Source organism: Chiloscyllium plagiosum, unplaced genomic scaffold (assembly GCF_037043375.1).
Source record: "Chiloscyllium plagiosum isolate Xiang-an unplaced genomic scaffold, Cpla_swu_hap1 HiC_scaffold_17, whole genome shotgun sequence".
Taxonomy (NCBI): domain Eukaryota; kingdom Metazoa; phylum Chordata; class Chondrichthyes; order Orectolobiformes; family Hemiscylliidae; genus Chiloscyllium; species Chiloscyllium plagiosum.
The window spans coordinates 26,580,543-26,599,751 of record NW_028270155.1 but is presented as its reverse complement, the minus strand read 5'-3'; the positions used below and the strand labels follow the sequence as shown (position 1 = coordinate 26,599,751).

The 19,209-nt window shown below is 40.5% G+C and overlaps 1 protein-coding gene across 11 annotated transcripts in view; it reads left to right on the top strand.

Moving 5' to 3' along the window:
- The first annotated feature begins 460 nt into the window (after positions 1-460).
- The window catches only part of vps9d1 (VPS9 domain containing 1), a 74,626-nt gene continuing 55,877 nt past the window's right edge, over positions 461-19,209 (top strand). For 5 of the 11 annotated variants that reach the window (XR_015759920.1, XR_015759922.1, XR_015759921.1 and 2 more), the window contains exons 1-5: positions 461-791; positions 7,381-7,453; positions 7,615-7,707; positions 13,509-13,668; positions 16,635-16,746. Coding sequence is in view for 4 of the 11 variants with exons in the window: in XM_087995762.1 (XP_087851888.1) it covers positions 570-791; positions 7,381-7,453; positions 7,615-7,707; positions 13,509-13,668; positions 16,635-16,746 (660 nt within the window). In the remaining 7 variants the exon portion in view is untranslated. The remainder of the gene's footprint in view (positions 792-7,380; positions 7,454-7,614; positions 7,708-13,508; positions 13,669-16,634; positions 16,747-19,209) is intronic. The other 6 variants (XR_015759925.1, XM_087995762.1, XM_043706682.2 and 3 more) reach the window with 5 other exon arrangements.

Below are 19,209 nucleotides of genomic sequence, written 5' to 3'. Positions count from 1 at the left end.
CAACTCCCCCTCCCACTCTGCCGAGGACATGGAGGCCCTGGGCCTCCTTCACCGCCGCTCCCTCACCACCAGACGCCTGGAGGAAGAACGCCTCATCTTCCGCCTCGGAACACTTCAACTCCAGGGCATCAATGTGGACTTCAACAGCTTCCTCATTTCCCCTTCCCCCACCTCATCCTAGTTTCTAACCTCCAGCAAAACTGTCCCCTTGACTTGTCCGGACTTGTCCGATCTGCCTAGCTCCTTTTCCACCTATCCACTCCACCCTCTCCTCCCTGACCTATCACCTTCATCTCCTCCCTCACTCACCCATTGTACTCTATTCTACTCTATCCCCACCCCCACCCTCCTCTAGCTTATCTCTCCACGCTTCAGGCTCTCTGCCTTTATTCCTGATAAAGACAGAAACGTTGATTTCGAAGCTCCTCAGATGCTGCCTGAATTGCTGGGCTCTTCCAGCACCACTGATCCAGAATCTGGTTTCCAGCATCTGCAGTCATTGTTTTTACCACCTTGGCCTCTGGCGATCAGACGCAGTTCTTATATCTGTCACCAGAGGGCAGCGCTGAATGCTCCACGCAGCCTATGCCCCGCAGCGTGCCGCGGGCTTAGGTGTCCGGGCTCCCAGCCGTCCCGTCAGACGTCAACCTCCGGGTAGTTCCCAACACCCCGCACCAAAGGTTCCGGCCGGCGGCGACATGGCGTTGACAGAGTCGGGGGCGAACGCTCTGCAAAACGCCATGAAGTTGGCGAGAGCCGCGATCCAGTTGGACACGGAGAGCAGGCAGAAGGTAAGAGGGTGGGGGAGGAAGTCAGGTGGAGGCCGTGTCCGGGGATGGGGTGGCGAGGCCTAGACAGAGCGGGAGCCGGAGTGAATCCCCGGGCTCGAGTTGATATGAGGGGCGGGGGCGGGGGCCTGGGGCGGGCTCGGCAGCTGCAGCGTCAACCCCGTCCCCGGGAAGAAGGTCAAAGGTTTGATGTCTCTCCATCCTTTTAATCTTTAATATTAGAAAGCCGAGACTTTAGAACACAATCCATATTTAAATTGTCAGCCCTAACTGCACCAAAGTTGACATCTTTCAATAATTTTATGTGGCGATGACCAGTGTTCGACTTATTTTTTTTAAAAAAAGCTATGGGTTAATGTTGGTCATGTTGGCCTCACTCCCTGTGACAGGTCTTCTCCCACCCAGGGGAATGTGGATGCTCAATGGAAGACAAACCCAGGGAAGTCTGTTGGCTGAGTTCAGTTCATCTTGTTCAGCTGACAGGCTGCAGAGCTTTAGGATCTCAGCTCGAATCATCAGGTATCACGGTTCTGCAGAAGGAGGCCATTCGGCCCATTGTGCCTGCACTGGCTCCATGAGGTCTTGTGCCAACCTCCTGTCCTTTCCACATATCCCTGCACGCTGTTATTATCCAAAAGAAAATCCAATGACCCCCCCTCCCCTTAAATGCGTCAATCAAACTGGTCTCCATCACATTTCCGTACCCTCAGAACTTGCTGCGTGGGAACATTCTCTCTCACATTACTCTCACTTTGTTTGCACGTCACTTGACTGGTAGATCTTGAGCAATGACTATTTTGACTATTTAATCCCAGCCTACGTATGTTTTCACAGATGCTCCTTCTTGAAGCTACAATAACCCTGTAAACTCTCCAGAATGCTTGGGACCGTGACATTTATGGATTTTGCAACCTACTAGATAATCAATTAGGGTAGAATTCTGCAGCTCGAGAATGTGAATCCGAAAACAGTGTAGATATAAACATTTACCTGACACACTGCACTTTGATGAAACATATAGTAGTTAAAAAAGTTCAAAATATTGTAATTTATATCTTCAAGATAATTTACTAAAAAAATGCCAGGAGTTGCTAGGATCTGCTGAAACAAATTCTGGACAAGTGAATTTTCTGAACAGTATATTTCCAGAGTGGAGGGGTTACATCTGCAGTATTTTTCTTTTATCATCTTTAGTTGTAGAATGAGACACCATGGGTAACTGGATTGAAATATGAAATGTACTTAAGATCCAGTGGTACACTTTTAGTGCTCTTACTTTTATATTTCCATTATAGTTTCCTGTGTCCTTACTTATAATGGAAATTGCCTATGTCAACTTATCACTCCGTAAAGAACAAAAAAATTCTTGAAATGTTCAATAACTTCTCTGCCCATTCCATGAACATTAATGTTAACATCACTAAAGTAAACGTTTCCAAATCTCTGTTCCTGAAAGATTAAATACCTGTTCTCTCCACAGAAACTCTGTCTTGTGATGTAGAATTTTTAGGGTTTTTTATTTCAGATTTGCACCATGTGAGGTCTAGTATCTTGTGTTCTATGAGACATTAAATCTTTCCCTCATTGGTGGTAGGTATACTTCTACTGAGGGAGATTGTATGTAGAGGTCTTTAGGGTGGAGTGGGGTGGAAGTCCAGTTATATTTGCAGTTTGACAAGCTAACATGGCTGCTTTCATTGCAAGTATGGGCCAAGAATGGTGTAATGGTCGGATATTCAGTGCAGATACAAGAATTTTAATATGAATTCAATATGCATGTTTTTAAATGCCAAAATACAAAGGTTTTGAGTTTTGCCAAAATTGAAAAGCAATAATTGACTTTTTTTGAGAAAAGTACAATAATCTGAGTTAGTCCATAGTCAAATAATGCAGAAAACGTGAGGTAAAAGAACTACTTTCACAACAGGAGGTAATTTGAAGCAGATTTAGAATCTTTTGACACGATTGGTCAGAAATAGAGAACTTCTCCTTTAGCATTCCAGGTATTACAGAGCTCACTTGCAGCTGTCTCCAGGAATGCAAACAGCATTGTGAAAATTTTAGAAAACTTGAACTTTAACTTTCAACTAAAAGTAAACCAAATGTTTAAGTAGGAAGATCAGTGACAAATGTAAAGAATTGAAGTAGAATATCTGTTTGTACTCAGAACAGAAGGTTACTGATCATCGTCATTACACTTATTATTCAGAATAGGTTCAGAGTGAGATCAGGAAGGAGAGATCCCAGCTCAAGTGAGAATGTAGTTCGGTGAATTCAGTGGCAATGCAGGAATTCGGTGTGGAGGTGCTGTTTGGTTGCTTTTTTTGGTTCATAGATTGTAAGGTTTTTTAACAGGATAAGTTGAATACCAGGTTCTGGGGCCCAGCACAGAAGAATGGCATCACAGATAAACCATAATTTCATTGTTTGGTAATAGATATCAACCTGACTATCAGAATAAAAATAAATTGGAGAAATATTTACAGACCATTAGGAAATGTTCAAAAATCATTAAAGTCATTAAAATAGATGATTTGATTTATTGTAGTTACGTTCACCTAAGTACAGTGAAAACTTTTGTTTTTCAAGCAGTACAGGCAGATTATAGCAAACAAGGACATATGGATCATAAGGTGCTTAGGCTGACTGAGGCATATTAGGTTACAGCTGCACAGGAGGTGCACAGAGCAAGGTCAATCTTATTTAAAGTTAGAGAGGTCCATTCAGCAGTCTGATAACTGCAGGGAAGAAGCTGTTCTTGAAAGTGTTGATATGTGTTAAAGCTTCTGTATCTTCTGCTTGACAGAAGAGGTTGAAAGAGAGCATGACCTCGTTGAGAGGGGTCTTTGATGACGTTGGCAGTCTTTCTGCAGCCAACAGAAATAGAGCCCATGGATGGGAGGTTGGCTTCTGTGTTAGTCTGTGCTGTGCAGACAACTTTCTGCAGTTTCTTACGGTCCTGGGCAGAGCAGTTGCCATTACCAGGCTGTTATGCAACCAGTTAGAATGCTTTCTATGTTACATGTATAAAAGTTGGTGAGGCTCCTTATGGAGATGCTGAATTTCCTAAGCCGCCTGAGGAAGAAGAGGAATTGTTGAGCGGCCCTGACTGTTGCATCCCTGGGAGCGTTCCAAGACAGATTGTTGGTTATTCTCACTCCTAGGAACTTGACGCTCTTGACCCTCTCCACTCAGCTCTGTTCATGTAGATAGGGGCATGTGGAGGTGTTGAGCCAGGCAATCTGTTGTACCTGCATGATGTGGGAGCTGGGGGGCCCTATTAGTGATCACATCCGTAGTATTGATTGCTTGTGGAGGGTTGTTTTTCAGGCTGGAGGCCTGTGACCAGTGGAGTGCCACAAGGATCGGTGCTGGGACCTCTACTTTTTGTCATTTATATAAAGGATTTGGATGCGAGCATTAGAGGTACAGTTAGTAAGTTTGCAGATGACACCAAAATTGGAGGTGTAGTGGACAGCGAAGAGGGTTACCTCAGATTACAACAGGATCTTGACCAGATGGGCCAATGAGACGTGGCAGATGGAGTTTAATTCAGATAAATGTGAGGTGCTGCATTTTGGAAAGCAAATCTTAGCAGGACGTATACACTTAATGGTAAGGTCCTAGGGAGTGTGGCTAAACAAAGAGACCTTGGAGTATAGGTTCATAGCTCCTTGAAAGTGGAGTCACAGGTAGATAGGATAGTGCAGGAGGCATTTGGAATGCTTTCCTTTATTAGTCAGAGTATTGAGTACAGAAGTTGGGAGGTCATGTTGTGGCTTTACAGGACATTGGCTAGGTCACTGTTGGAATATTGCGTTCAATTCTGGTCTCCTTCCTATTGGAAAGATGTTGTGAAACTTGAAAGGGTTCAGAAAAGATTTACAAGGATGTTACCAGGGTTAGAGGATTTAAGCTAAAGGGAGAGGCTGAACAGGCTGGGGCTGTTTTCCCTGTACCTTCGGAGACTGAGGGGTGACCTTATAGAGGTTTACAAAATTATGAGGGTCATGGATGGGGTAAATAGGCAAAGTCTTTTCCTTAGGGTCGGGGAGTCCAAAACTAGAGGGCAAAGGTTTAGGGTGAGAGGGGAAAGTTTACGAGGCAACTTTTTCATGCAGAGGGTGGTACATGTATGAAATGAGCTGCCAGAGGAAATGGTGGAGGCTGGTACAATTGCAATATTTAAGAGGTATATTGAATAGGAAGGGTTTGGAGGGATATGGACCGGGTGCTGGCTGGTGGGACTGGATTCGGTTGGGATAACCGGTCAGCATGGACGGGTTGGACCGAAGGGCCTGTTTCCATGCTGTACACCTCAATGACTCTATGACGACTGGTATCTGAGCTTTGATGCCTGTGACACATCAGGGAGGGGGGAAGTTACCTGGATGCTGAGTGAAAAGAGGCAGTCACACCCCTTAGATTAATGAGCTCGAATTCAATCAATGGTCAGGAACAGGAGGATGTGACCACAAGCGAAGCAGATGGAGGATCTGGGAGGTAGTGCTGAAGGAGCTTCAGCCCTTGTGTTTGTCTAACAGATTTGAGATTCTTGCTCCCTGTGTGGATGAGAGTGAGGGCTGTAGGGAGGATCAACAAAATGACCATAGCACTATGTTACAAGGAGCCATTTAAGAGGAGGGAGAAAAGAGAAAAGTGGTTGTAATCAGGGATAGTATAATCAGGGGAATAGAAAATTTTCTGTGGCTAGGATTGAGAATCCCGAAGGCTGTGTTACCTGCCTAATGCCTGACTTCAGGATACCTCATCTGAGACGCAGAGGAACTTGGAGTGGGAGGGGAAAGATCCAGTTGTCGTAGTCCACATAGATACCAATGATACAGGTAGAAAGAGGAAAGAGATCCTGCTGAGGGATTATGAGCAACTAAAGGCTAAAGTAAAAAAACAGAACCCAAAAGGTAATCATCTCTGGATTACCACCTGAGCCACAAGAAAACTGGAACAAAATTAATAGATTAAAGATTAATGTGGGTGAATTCATGGGAATTGGCATCAATACTGGGGAAGGAGGGAGCTGTTCCAATGAGACAGGCTCCACCTGAATCACGCTGGGACCAGAGTCCTGACAAATTGCATAACTTGGGCTTTGGATAAGGCTTTAAAGTAAATAATGAGGGGGTGGGTTTAGTTGCATGGAAACTTATGGAAAAGGTTGAAGGGGAGGGAGGGCTCAGTAGCAGTTGAAGTTTCCAGAATAAGTGATAGGACAGAATGTATGGAAAGGATCAGGAACCACAAAATGAGAGAATTCACCCTGCAGTTTAAGAGGGAAAAGCTGGAATCAGATGTAATGGTATTACCATTGAGTAAAAGTAACTAAGAAGACAGGAGGGAAGAGCTGGCCAGAATTGATTGGAAGGGGAACCTAGCAGAGGAGACAGTGGAGCAGCAATGACAGGAGTGTTTGGGGGTAATTCAGGAGGCACAGCAGAAATTCATCCCAGGGAAGAAAAAACATGCTAAGGAGTAGAAGAGGCACCCATGGCTGACAAAGGAAGTCAGCGACAGCATAAACATGAAAGATCAGACATACAATGTAGTGAAGGTTAGAGGGAAGCCTGAGAAGACTTTAAATACCAGCAGAGGCCAACTAAAAAAGTAGTAAGCGAGGAAAAGATGAAATATGAGAGTAAGCTTGCAGATAATACAAAAGTCAATTGCAAAAAAAAATTTTGATATCTGAAAAGTAAGAGTGAGGCAAGGGTGGATATAGCATCGCTGGAAAATGAAGTTGAAGAAGTAGTAACCATAGAATCTCTAAAGTGCAGATAGAGACCATTGGTCCATTGCATCTGCACCGACTCTCCAAAGAGCAACCCCCACCCTATCGCTGTAATCCCACATTATTATGTCTAATCCACCTCACCTGTACAGGTTAGGCCTTTATCATAAAGGGCTTGTCTTTCTGAGGGGTAGTTGAGAACTCGGAGTCTGTATTCGAGGGAGTTTAGAAGGATGAGGGGCCTAAATAAAATGGACATGGAGAAAATGTTTCCACTAACTGGAGATAGTTGGACCCAAGTGCATAACCTCAGAGTGAAGGGACGACCCTTTAGAACTTAGATGAGGAGGGATTTCCTCAGCCAGGTGGTGGTGAATCTGTGGAACTCATCACCACAAAAGGCTGTGGAGGCTGAGTCAAATTGTGTATTAGAAACAGAGATACATAGTTTCTTGATTGGTAAGGGGATTAAGGGTGACAGGAGAAGGCAGGAGCATGGGATTGAGAAACATATCAGTCATACTCAAATATTGGAGAAGACCTGGTGGGTTGAATGGCTTAGATCTATTATTTCTTATGGTTATACACGTCAAAATAAATTATCATTTTGAACTAATGTATCTGAGAATCTGCTAAATTATTCTACACTCAACCGTGGTCTTAGTGGTCTATTCAGTTTGTGAGTTTCAGTTAGATCCTGTTGATTTGCCTCATGTAAATCAACATTGCAAGTTAATTTGGAAAAGCTTCTCTTTCAGTGCCTTCACCAGCTATGTGAACTGCATTGAAACAAAATTATATTCTAAAATCAGTATGCCATGGTTCATTTTCTTTTGTCATTAACAGGAAGCTTATTGCGAATACCTGAAGAGCATAAACTTTATTTCACAAGCGTTATTAGAAGATGCCCAATCAAAAGGTAACGGTGCTTGTCAGATTTGCAAATTGCACATTTTCTTTATGATTTTCTTTGAAAGATATACCTCCCAGTTAAAGGCTACATCGGTATTGTTCTTTGTGAATACAAAACACCCAAATAAAGCAAATGCTGAGGTATTTAAAATTAATCATTTGTTGCAGGTGAGATGGAGCTGGTAACACCTGAAGTGCAAAAGATGCTGAAATTGGCTGATCAGTGCTTGGAAAGAGTTAAGACCACTGCTGCTAAACTCGGTGTGTATTATATTTTACACTTCATGCATATTTCTGTTAAAGGAGCTAAACAACTTCATTGCCACAATGTCATAAAACAGCAAATTGAATCAACATAGTGACGTTAACATCAAAAAATATCCCGAAGTTCTTCTGAGGCACTAAAGACATAAATGGCAAGAAAAAGATCAGGAAGTGATCAAAAGCATGAGAACAGGGAATTTCAAGGAGGATCTTACTGGAGTTTGGAGCACAAAAGTGAGTTATATTTTCAGGAAGGATTTGCAGGATGTGGGAATCTAAGTGCCAGTCACTGATGGTAGCCAATGATAGAGTGAAAAGTAAACCACAAATAAAACAGAGCGTTTGTAGGAAAGGTTTGTAAGGAAGGAGCAAGTCATGGAGATGACCTGTGGTTGGACCATTAAAGCTGGAAGAAAATTTAAAATTTGGAGTAATTGAGGACGAGGGGTCAGTATTAATCATTGACAGTACAGGTGAGTGGGTCTGACTGTGGGATGAAATAATGTGGCAGTTGATTGATCAGTTTGGAAGGTGTATGGGAATATTGGAATTCTTGAGTCTGGAAGTGACAAAGGCACAGGTGAGAGTCTCAGTGTCAGGGATTAGTGTTGTTATAGTGAGGGAAGTAGGTCATCCTTGTGACTAAGCAGCATTAAAGAAGTCTCCCTCCTTTACTGTTGCTAATTTAATATAGAATTGTGAAAGTTACAAAAAAGTTATTGTGCCAAGAAACAAACTTTGCATTGTATTCTGTTAATCCTGTTTGAGTTAGGATTACTAAAAAGACAATAGGCACTAATCTGTGTTTCCTTCACTTACAAGCCTTTCAGACCATTAAAAACCACCATTAAAAATTGCAAATATTTACTTAATAGTGTTTAAAAAAAGTGTTCAGTTTTAAAAATCAAACAATAAAACACTGTTTTTAAGACTGTGTTCCAAAATCTTTTTAAACATTTATTTCAATAAAGAATGAGGTAATGTTACAGTTTGAGTGCAGAGGGAAAATTTGAAAAGGAAGATATTTAAAAGACATTTGGACAGGTGCATGGATAGGAAAGGTTTAGAGGGATAGGGGCCAAATGCAGGCAAATGGGACTAATTCAGTTTAGGAAACCTGGTTGGCGTGGACAAGTTGAGCTGAATGGTCTGTTTCCATGCTTATGACTATGATTTTCTGGGCATTTCTCCTCATACTTTCAAGTCATGTTCACAGCAAAAGATTCCATTAGCAGAGCAAGTTTCCTGTGAGCCAAAGTCCGTTGTCTTTGCATGGGCGGCACGGTGGCTCAGTGGTGAGCACTGCTGCCTCACAAAACCAGGGTCCCAGGTTCAATACCAGCCTCAGGCAACTGTCTGTGTGCAGTTTGCACATTCTCCCTGTGTCTGCTCTGGTTTCCTCCCACAGTCCAAAGATGTGCAGGGCAGGTGACTTGTTAAAATTGCCCATAGTGTTAGGTGCATTAGTCAGAGGGAAATGGGTCTGGATGGGTTACTCTTCGGAGGGTTGGTGTGAACTTGTTGGGCCGAAGGGCCTGTTTCCGCACTTAGGGAATCTAATCTAATCGTATTCCTGAAATGGACTAACGTGCTATCTGATCACTAATTGACTTTAAAATACTGTATATTGCACCAGGAAGTGACAGATACCCACAACATGAACTTTCTGTCAAAAGCCGGTAAGTACTACAGAACCGTCCAAAATGTTCACCTGAAGGGTCTATGCCCAAAATGCTGATTCTCCTGTTCCTCAAATGCTGCCTGATCTGCTGTGTTTTTCCAGCACCACATTTTTCGACTCTGACCTCCACCATCTGCAATCCTTACTTTCTCCTTTGTTTTAAATACAACAAACAACCAGAGAGTAAAATAATAGATCTGTACACTTTATACATTATTTTACAACAAAGAAGATGCTGGAAACCTGAAAAAACAGAAGAGTTTGCAGACAGAGAAACAAATCTAACATTTCGAATTGTCACTGGGTTTGAAACGGGTTAACTCTATTTTTCAGTCTTGCAGATGCTGCCAGACTTGCTGAGTTTCTGTTTTTGTTTCAAATATTTTCTGATGTATAAAATCTCTGAGAGATGTTATGTCAATAATGATTCCATGGACTGCTCTTAGTGTCCTCATGTGCTGCAGGTGATTCACAGCAGTCAGCTGAATAACATGGAATGGAGTTTGCTTCATGTCAAGGCATAATCCATCTGTCATGCAGTCCAAGCAAATCAGGTTCAATGCTCGTGCATTTCAATGTTTTTAAATTGTGTGGAATCTGAGTTTCTCTTGGAAGAAAATTCTCTGAATAATTCAATTATTTAGGATATGAAGAAAGCTGCAATTTTTCACAACCAGAAATTTCAAAGCACTTTAAGGTCAAAAAGGTGATTTTAAAGTGTAGTCACTCGAACGAAACGTGGTAGTCACTTTGCACACAGCAAGCTCCCACAAGTGATCATGACTTATATAGCCATGTGATCATGACAATATAAGTATTTGACAGGTAAGTTGGCCAAGATGCCAGAAAACTTCTCCCGTCTCACATCTGCATAGTGCCCTGGGATATTTTATATCCATCTGAGAGGGTAGTTGAGGACTCTGTTTAAGATCTCATCCTAGGCATCTCCAATAATACTGCATTTCTTCAATAATGCACAGGAGTATCATACTTGATTTTTGTGCTCAAGTCCTGAACTTTGTCACTCATTTATCTGCAAGTTTCCATACCCGCCAGCAATTAAATCTTCGAGTCCAATTGAGGTGAACTGGAGTTGGCATGCATAATACCTATTATTCAAAGTTAAAAATCACACAAAACCAGGTTATAGTCCAACAGGTTTAATTGGAAGCATTAGCTTTCGGAGCACTGCTCCTTCATCAGGTGGCTGTGGAGTACACAATAGTAAGGCACAGAATTTATAGCAAAAGTTTACAGTGTGATATAAGTGAAATTATACATTGAAAATACCTTGATTGTTTGTTGAGTCTTTCATCTGTTCAAATAAATACCATGATAGTTTCACTTCTTTCATGTGTAAATCGCAAAATTTTTTTAAAAAGTTGCATTCTCAGGTTAACTGTAACAATTGGTGTTAGCTAGACAATATGTTGAAGGTATTCGCCCCCTGTGTTCTCTGTCTGTGTCATTATGTTTAGACTGATTCTAATCTAAAAAGCAAGTTAACAGAGTCTTACATGAATTAATGCAGTTTATTAGCAAAGTACAATGTAACTCTGCAAGTACAAATTCACCCGACAAACGTATATGTATATGTGTGCGTGTGGGTCTGTGTGTGTGTGTGTCTGTCTGTCTGTCTGGGTTGGGGGGTTGTGAGAGTGACTGTATATGTGTGTTTATGTGAGTGTAGAGTGTCTTAAGTCTGTGAGGGGGTGCATGTGTGAGTGTGTGTGTCTGTAGGAGTGTGTGTGTCTGGGGTGGGGGGTTGTGAGTGTCTGTGAGAGAGAGTGTATATGTATGTGCATGAGTGTACAGTCTTCTAAGTCTGTGAGAGGATGCATGTGGGAGTGTGCGTGTCTGTAAGGGTGTGTGAGAGTGTCTGTGTGCATGTCTGTGTATACATGTGTCCATGTGTATGTGTGTGTATAGGAGTGCCTGTGTGGGTCTGTGTGTGTCTGTCTGGGTTGTGGGGTTGTAAGTGTGAGAGAGAGTGTATATGTGTGTGTATGTGAGTGTAGAGTGTCTTAAGTCTGTGAGGGTGTGTGTATCTGGGGTGGGAAGTTGAGAGTGTCTGAGAATGTAGAGTGGTCAAAGACTGTTAGAGGATGCATGTATGAGTGTGGGAGTGTGTGTGTGTCTGTAAGGGTGTGTGTGAGTGTGTGTGTGTCTGTGTATACATGTGTATGTGTGTATATAGGAGTGTGTGTGTGTGTATGGTGCAATGGTGGTCACCTGTAGTGTGACATGAACCCAAGGTCCCGGTTCCAGACCTTGGGTTCATGTCACACTACAGGTGACCACCATTGCACTCTACACACACAGACACACACAGGCAATCCTATACACACATGCACACGGACACATGTATACACAGACACTCTCACACACCCTTACAGACATGCACACTCCCACACGCATCCTCTCACAGACTTAGACGACTGTACACTCACGCACATACATATACACTCTCTCTCACAGGCACTCACAACCCCCCACCCCAGACACACACACACTCCTACAGACACACACACTCACACATGCACCCCCTCACAGACTTAAGACACTCTACACTCACATAAACACACATATACACTCTCTCTCACACTCACAACCCCCCAACCCAGACAGACACACACAGACCCATATGCACACACATACATATACGTTTGTCAGGTGAATTTGTACTTGCAGAGTTACATTGTACTTTGCTAATAAACTGCATGAATTCATGTAAGACTCTGTTTTAGATTTTTAGATTAGAATCTGTCTAAACATAATGGCACAGACAGAGAACACAGTGGGCTAACACCTTCAACATATTGTCTAGCTAACACCAATTGTTATAGTTAACCTGAGAATGCAACTTTTTTAAAAACGTTTTGTGATTTACACATGAAAGAAGTGAAACTATCATGGTATTTATTTGAACAGATGAAAGACTCAACAAATAATCAAGGTATTTTTCAATGTATAATTTCAGTAACATCACACTGTAAACTTTTGCTATAAATTCTTACAATTGTGTCCTCCACAACCACCTCCGACGCTCCGAAAGCTAGTGCTTCCAATTAAACCTGTTGGACTATAACCTGGTGTTGTGTGGTTTTTAACTTTGTACACCCCAGTCCGGCTGAGGATCCTGGGATTGTATTCATTGGAGTTTAGAAGATTAAGGGGAGATCTAATAGAAACTTGCAAGATAATACATGGCTTGGAAAGGGTGGACGCTAGGAAATTGTTTCCGTTAGGCGAGGAGACTAGGACTCGTGGACACAGCCTTAGAATTAGACGGGGTAAATTCAGAACAGAAATGTGGAGACATTTCTTCAGCCAGAGAGTGGTGGGCCTGTGGAATTCATTGCCGCAGACTGCAGTGGAGGCCGGGATGCTAAATGTTTTCAAGGCAGAGATTGATAAGTTCGTGATGTCACAAGGAATTAAGGGCTAAGGGGAGAATGCGGATAAGTGGAATTGAAATGCCCATCAGCCATGATTGAATGGCGGAGTGGACTCGATGGGCCGAATGGCCTTACTTCCACTCCTATGTCTTCTGGTCTTATAGTCCAACACTGGCATCTCCAAATCATATCATTTAAAGGATCAACAGTTTGTTTAGCAGCAAAAGCAAAGTTTGTTTTTCATCCAGGCTCACCTTATAGCTGAGAAAAGCGTGTGTGTGTTCTGTGGGATTGATGAATGGTTGAATTTTTAGGTTGAATGTTATAGACTTCAGTTGTTTCAAAGTTGTATAGAAAAAAATAAAAACTTCTTATTGCTCAAGGCAGCATCAAAATTCTGCCTCCAATTTAAATGCCAAAGTATGATTTGTCATTTTTCAATTTTAGCACGTTGACAAAATGAAACCTTTCCTCCGGTCATGTGTACACACATTGTCAGTTATGTTGATACTTCAAAAACTTGTTGATTTTGCGTTTTTACATGATTTTTGTCTGTGATAGAATGTAAATTTATGCCATACATAAAATAATTTTATGCATTCTTATTAGCAGTAAGTAGCAGTTTTGTTAAAAGATTTTCTTTAATTTAGTATACAGAGAAAGATGTACCCTACAGTGAATTGTTGAAATTCCTGATTGCCATTTGCTATGTCTCATAGGTAAAATGGAAAATAAGCCTGCAGCAAGCCAAGACATCAAACCTTCATACGTGCCAAGTCATCGTAGAGTTGCCTCTGATGGAGGAGGAAATAGTGCATCACTTTTACCTCCTGAAAGCTTAAAAAAAATGCAGACTGCAGAAACGCTGATAACCAAAAGGTTAGAGTGAGTAAGTAGAGATCCCACATTCTTAACAGGGTTTCCACACCCAGACGGAAGTAGTTCAGAGCCTGAGTCTCTGAGGGATGTTTATGGAAGATGACTCCGTGGACTGCTCTTAAGTACCCATCACTCCAGAGTCTGCAGCTTAAATGCCCGCTGAATATGATTCCTGCTGTCATGTTACTCCATGGCTAATATTCATATTTTGATTGAAAGTGTAGGATATTATTTGAACGCAAGTTAATAGTGCTTTAAAATCACCTTCGCGTATTTTATCATAAAATCAAATGCTTCACCTAATGAATGGCAATGAACTAGCCCTTCATCTTATGATTCAGGAGGGGAATTATTGGTGACTTGTTTTCTTCAAATCTTCATGGCAAGAAAATGTTATGGTTTCACTGTGAGACTATCTGAATGTGAACCATACTACAGTCGTCGGGGGTCTGTCCACTACAGTTCAACCCAGCTCACAGCCGAATGTTTCATTTGTGTTGCCAAGCTAAGCTCAAATTAATATCACTCAACTGCAAAGATCAAGTTACTGTTTGAAATAGGAATCCAGTCTTTGGATTTGTTACAAGAATCCTCAGTCCACTCAACTTCGTGGAACTATTGTTTAATAAAAGAAAGAACTCGGATGCTGGCGATCTGAAACAAACAAAACCAGAAATTGCTGGTGAAACACAGCAAGTCTGGCAGCATTTCTGGAGAGAAAATAAAGTTGATATTTTGAGTCTAGTGATGAGTGTGGTGCTGGAAAAGCACAGCAGGTCAGGCAGCATCCGAGGAGCAGGAGAATCAATATTTCGGGAATAAGCCCTTCATCAGGAAGGCACTTATGCCTGAAACGTCGATTCTCCTGCTCCTTGGATGCTGCCTGAACTACTGTGCTTTTCCAGCACCACACTCTCGACTCTGATCTCCAGCATCTGCAGTCCACACTCTCTCCATTTTGCATCCAGTGACCCTTGTTCATAATTAGAAGCAACTAGGAAATGATGTTATCTGCGCCAATAACAGGGTGGGGCTTGAGGAAAGGATTGGTGGCGAAAAATTCCAGAGAGAGAGAGAAAAAGAAATGGTAGTCAAACAAAGAGATGACTGATAATAAGCCAGGGATGAAGATAAGCAAGCTGGAGAAACAATACCTCAGCTTCCACTTTAGAACCATACAGCTTTAAGGACTCAACATTGGTTTAACAGAGCACAAACTTGCATGTCCGTTATTGACCTCCACACCCCAGCTCCTGTCATGACATAGATTGCTCTTAGCACAGCCAAACCATTTTCAAATACACATAGCCCCCTTCATTACTAATCTACATATTTCACTGCCTACTCTCAACAATTCCTTTATCTGCCTATCATTTTTCCTGCCTTTCCCTAGGCTCCCTCTCTTCCTATCCAAGCTCTCCTTCACGCATCCCCACCCTACCAGAAAACCACAATTTCTGTTTGTTTGTTTTGAGACCAATGTTCGCCAGCTTAAGTATGAATACTTAACTGGTTAAAGATATAAATTTATTGGATCTGGCAAAGCTGTGAGATAGTTAAAGAAATAATCTGAATTTCTGGCTACTTTTCAATTTCCTACAAATTTCCTAGAGTTTGAATTTTTTTAGAGAACATGTTGAGAATTCCCTCCTGTTTATAATTATATGATGACAATATATGGGAGATGGTGACATAGGTGGTTAAATAATTTTTTAAAAAAACTTGTGTGGAAGTGATTGCTGTGAAAGTTGACCCATGATCTTTTTTTGTTTGGGAAAAAAAGTTTTTTTAAATATATCCCTGAAAAATTGACCATACATTTTTCAAGAATTAACTTCAGAACCAAAGTACAAACTCCACAATTACTTCAAAAACCTTAGTCCATTTTATAGTTAAATGTGACATTTACCATATTTCCTCCAGTTCCTACTTGTCAGCAGAGTCAAGAAGATGTAAATCGATTTGATTTTTGGCTGGAGGGGCAAATTACAGAATAGTGACAAACAGCTCGTATGAAACGGGATGCAGGGCCTAACTTCAGACCAAATTTAGAATAAATCAAGACCTGAGTCTTGTGTCCTTGATTGTCGCTTTCAGTCTTTGTGGGGAGGGGCGACTCAGTCCTTGCCAAGTGGGATTCAGTAAAATATCCACAGGTCAAGTATTAGGTCAAGGTCTGGGAACCTGTACTGTGACATTCTCCAGTTGTGCAGCCAGTTCCTTCTGTTCTGGCTCCTGAGCAGCATTGAAATTGCTGACCAAGCTGATGTTATGTCTTCATCTTCTGGGGTCTGGGGGAGGCACTTTAATAAAACAGACAGACAATAAGCGGTTGATGTGTGGGCGTTGCTTCCTCAATTGTCTGTGGGTTCCTTCGAGAACCATGTGGGTGAGTCTGATGTATGTGTTTTGGTTGAAAGTAAGCCCTGCAAAAACTACCCCTGCAGAAATTGCTTTACCTGAATATAAAGAGTAAAACTTGGAAATATTGCAATTTTAAACAAATCAGGTTAATTTTTGTGACCGAGTATTCAATGAAGATGCTTTAAAGATCTGCCAAAGGCGTATCTGGTATAGATAGGGTGGCAGATTCTGAAACGATTACAAGTGGCTGATAGATGTTGATATAGTTCTAAGCAGTGGAAAAGTTGTCCACATATGAAGCTTAATTGTTTAAAGAATCCAGTACTGACCAAACATAGCACATATTGTCATTTTAATTGTGTCCACCTTGGTTTAATCAGGTTTCATTAATTTAAGCAAAGTAGAATAAGAACTTTATTTAAAAATCATATATTAACTTGCTACCTTGTGTGGTTAGTTGCATTAAATTACTAGCTTTGTTTTCAATTGCTAGAAAATGTATTGTTTTCGAATGAAGACAGGAGGTTTGCAAAGTATTCTTGTCTTCTCCTGCTAAGAATTGAAAGGCTGCTTCACTGTTTTACTTATTTGTAACATTTTAGAGAACTTACTCCATTGGAAGAAGCATCGCGACAGAACCAGAAATTAAAGGCTGCTTATGAGGCACGGATGGCACGGCTGCATCCTAAGCAGAGCATGCAGAAAACTTCACTGGTGAGTGGAATTAAGTACAAAACATTCAAAAAGTATAAAAAGATTCACATTCCTACAATGTGTTTTGGTTGAAGTGGATTTCTAGGAATTGCTATTTTCAGAAACTTTGAGTATTTCAATTTTGTGGTCCTTTCTGCATCATTTTTCTTTATCTATTCATTGATGTAGTCTCAATAAATCTTGTCTTAGAAAAATCTTAAACAGGGTATACCAATAAATAAAGGCACTTGTCTAAGTAAAATTAAATGTTTTGATTTAATTGCAGTTTTTCCCACTAGCACACTGGTACCAAAATATTAACTGAATTGCATGGTCCAGCAGGTTGAAAAATATTGTAGTTTAAAAGGTGGATAATAGACAAACTTACATGAGTTTCAAACATTTCTTTTCTGTTAATAACATGCAGTACTGGACATACCTGCAGTCTATTATTATTTCTCCCAAATTTGACTGTTTGTGTCAGGAGGAATTGAGTAGAACCATGAGTCATTCTAATAGTTGTACACTTGTGATTTGAGCTTAATATTTAACCCTGTATGTAGATTTGCTTCATGTCAATTATGCTGGAGGACAGTCCGTCACTAAATTCTAATCTTTTTATAAATTATAAACAATATACAAATTATTGTTCACGATGTAACTGTGAAACCGTAGAAGTAAAAAATATGAGGAACCTGCTCAATCCATTGTGATTATGCCAGTTCTTGTCTACAGCAGTTCAAAACTAACCACCATCTACCTTCGCTTCAATCATTCCATACACAGAGTCATCCGTGTTATGGAGGTCCACAACCCCCACCTCATGTAATTCAATGGCACTGATCTTTTTGAAATATCTGTTTCCATTCAAAGTCAATAATTCAGGTTCACTCATTTGACTCTCACAAATTTATTCTACTTCTAATGCCATCTTAATTTAATTATGGTGCTTATAAGATCTAGTCTTAAATTAAGAGACCAGGATTTAAATTATACTTTTGATATTGTGTTGAAAATTGTTACTTACATTTGTTTGCTATATTGAAATTCAAAAATATGATAAATGTAGTAATTCTTAAAAAGTCTGATTTGAAGCATGCACTTCCATCTGTTTCTCATGTGAAGTGTCGGTATACAATCTGAAAGGCAACAGGTTAACTAATTATTTGCAATAAGAAAAGTTAAAAATAATTTCAGAACTTTTAAAACATCATGGCTTGCATATATTTTAGTGTGTTTGCAGTTCTTTCAAACTCATTTTCAAAATGTAACATTTCACTCATTTTGTATATTATATTATTCAAATGTTTGGCTATTGAATTAACTTACTAATGTTTTAGTTGATAATGTCATTATCTGATGCAACACTGTCAGATTATTCAGAACTTTTCAATAACCTTTAAGCATCTAATTAGATCAAGGTATTGACATAATTTACTCTCAACCAGTTAAAACAGTGTAAGAGTATTTTTTTAGAGGGATTAGAGAACAGCACTCTGCTGGCTGTTTACTGAGAAGGATCTTGTTACAATGCTATAACTCCAGTCAGCTTTAGTATCTTCAAACTTGCTCCAGCCCAACAGACCTTTTATTTAGCTTGGTTTATTATGTTGTGTGTAAAATGTTTTTTTTTTGCTACCTTTTCTCCATTTTGTGATCACTCGAAGAGGTTAAAAGCAGGTAAAGTTAGATCGGCATTGATAGATGATTTTAAGTCAACCTTCTTACTAACTATCAATAATTGAAATTGCCTTTTTTCAGCTTGCATTATGTTAATTTGTATCACTTAACATTTTGATGTACTTTTTGCCATTTGTAGTCTTACCTCAATATGTAAACAATACTTCTTACAGTGGTGTTGGTTACAAATTAATTTTGTACCTTTTGGTCATGAACAATTGGAGCTAATTGAATGGAAAATTGAAAGTTAAGTCATTCAACATTTGAAAGCCTTCCAGTGATCAGTTTAAAATCAGCAATGAGACAGTTATGAAGATATTGGATATTTTCTCAGTGAAGGGAGGATAGGGAGGAGAAAGGAAAAGCTGAGAAAACAATTTAATGACGAATGAGATTGAAATTTTACGATGGTGTTCTTGTACGTCACATTTTTTTTTAAGTTTTATATATGGTTAGCATTCTCTATATCTCACAAACTAACTACTAGCTACCACTAAAGAAACGTTTCCTGTTAGGGCTCTTTGCTGTTGATTTTTTGACCCTTTCTTCCATTTTTCAGCATAGGGAGAATGTCTGCCTGTGTAGTTGGCAAGTTCATTCCCACTCTCTACATGTCTTTAATTGCAAACAATCATTTCTGCAGGACACTGAAAAAACTGGAGGTTTTTAAATTGATTCACAGAATATGGGCTTAATAGCTCGGTCAACAGTTATTGCTTGTCTCTGTTTGTCCTTGAGAAGCACAAAAGCCTTTATAAAAAAGATACTCACAGAGTGCTGTTGGATGGGGAGTTAGAACAGTCA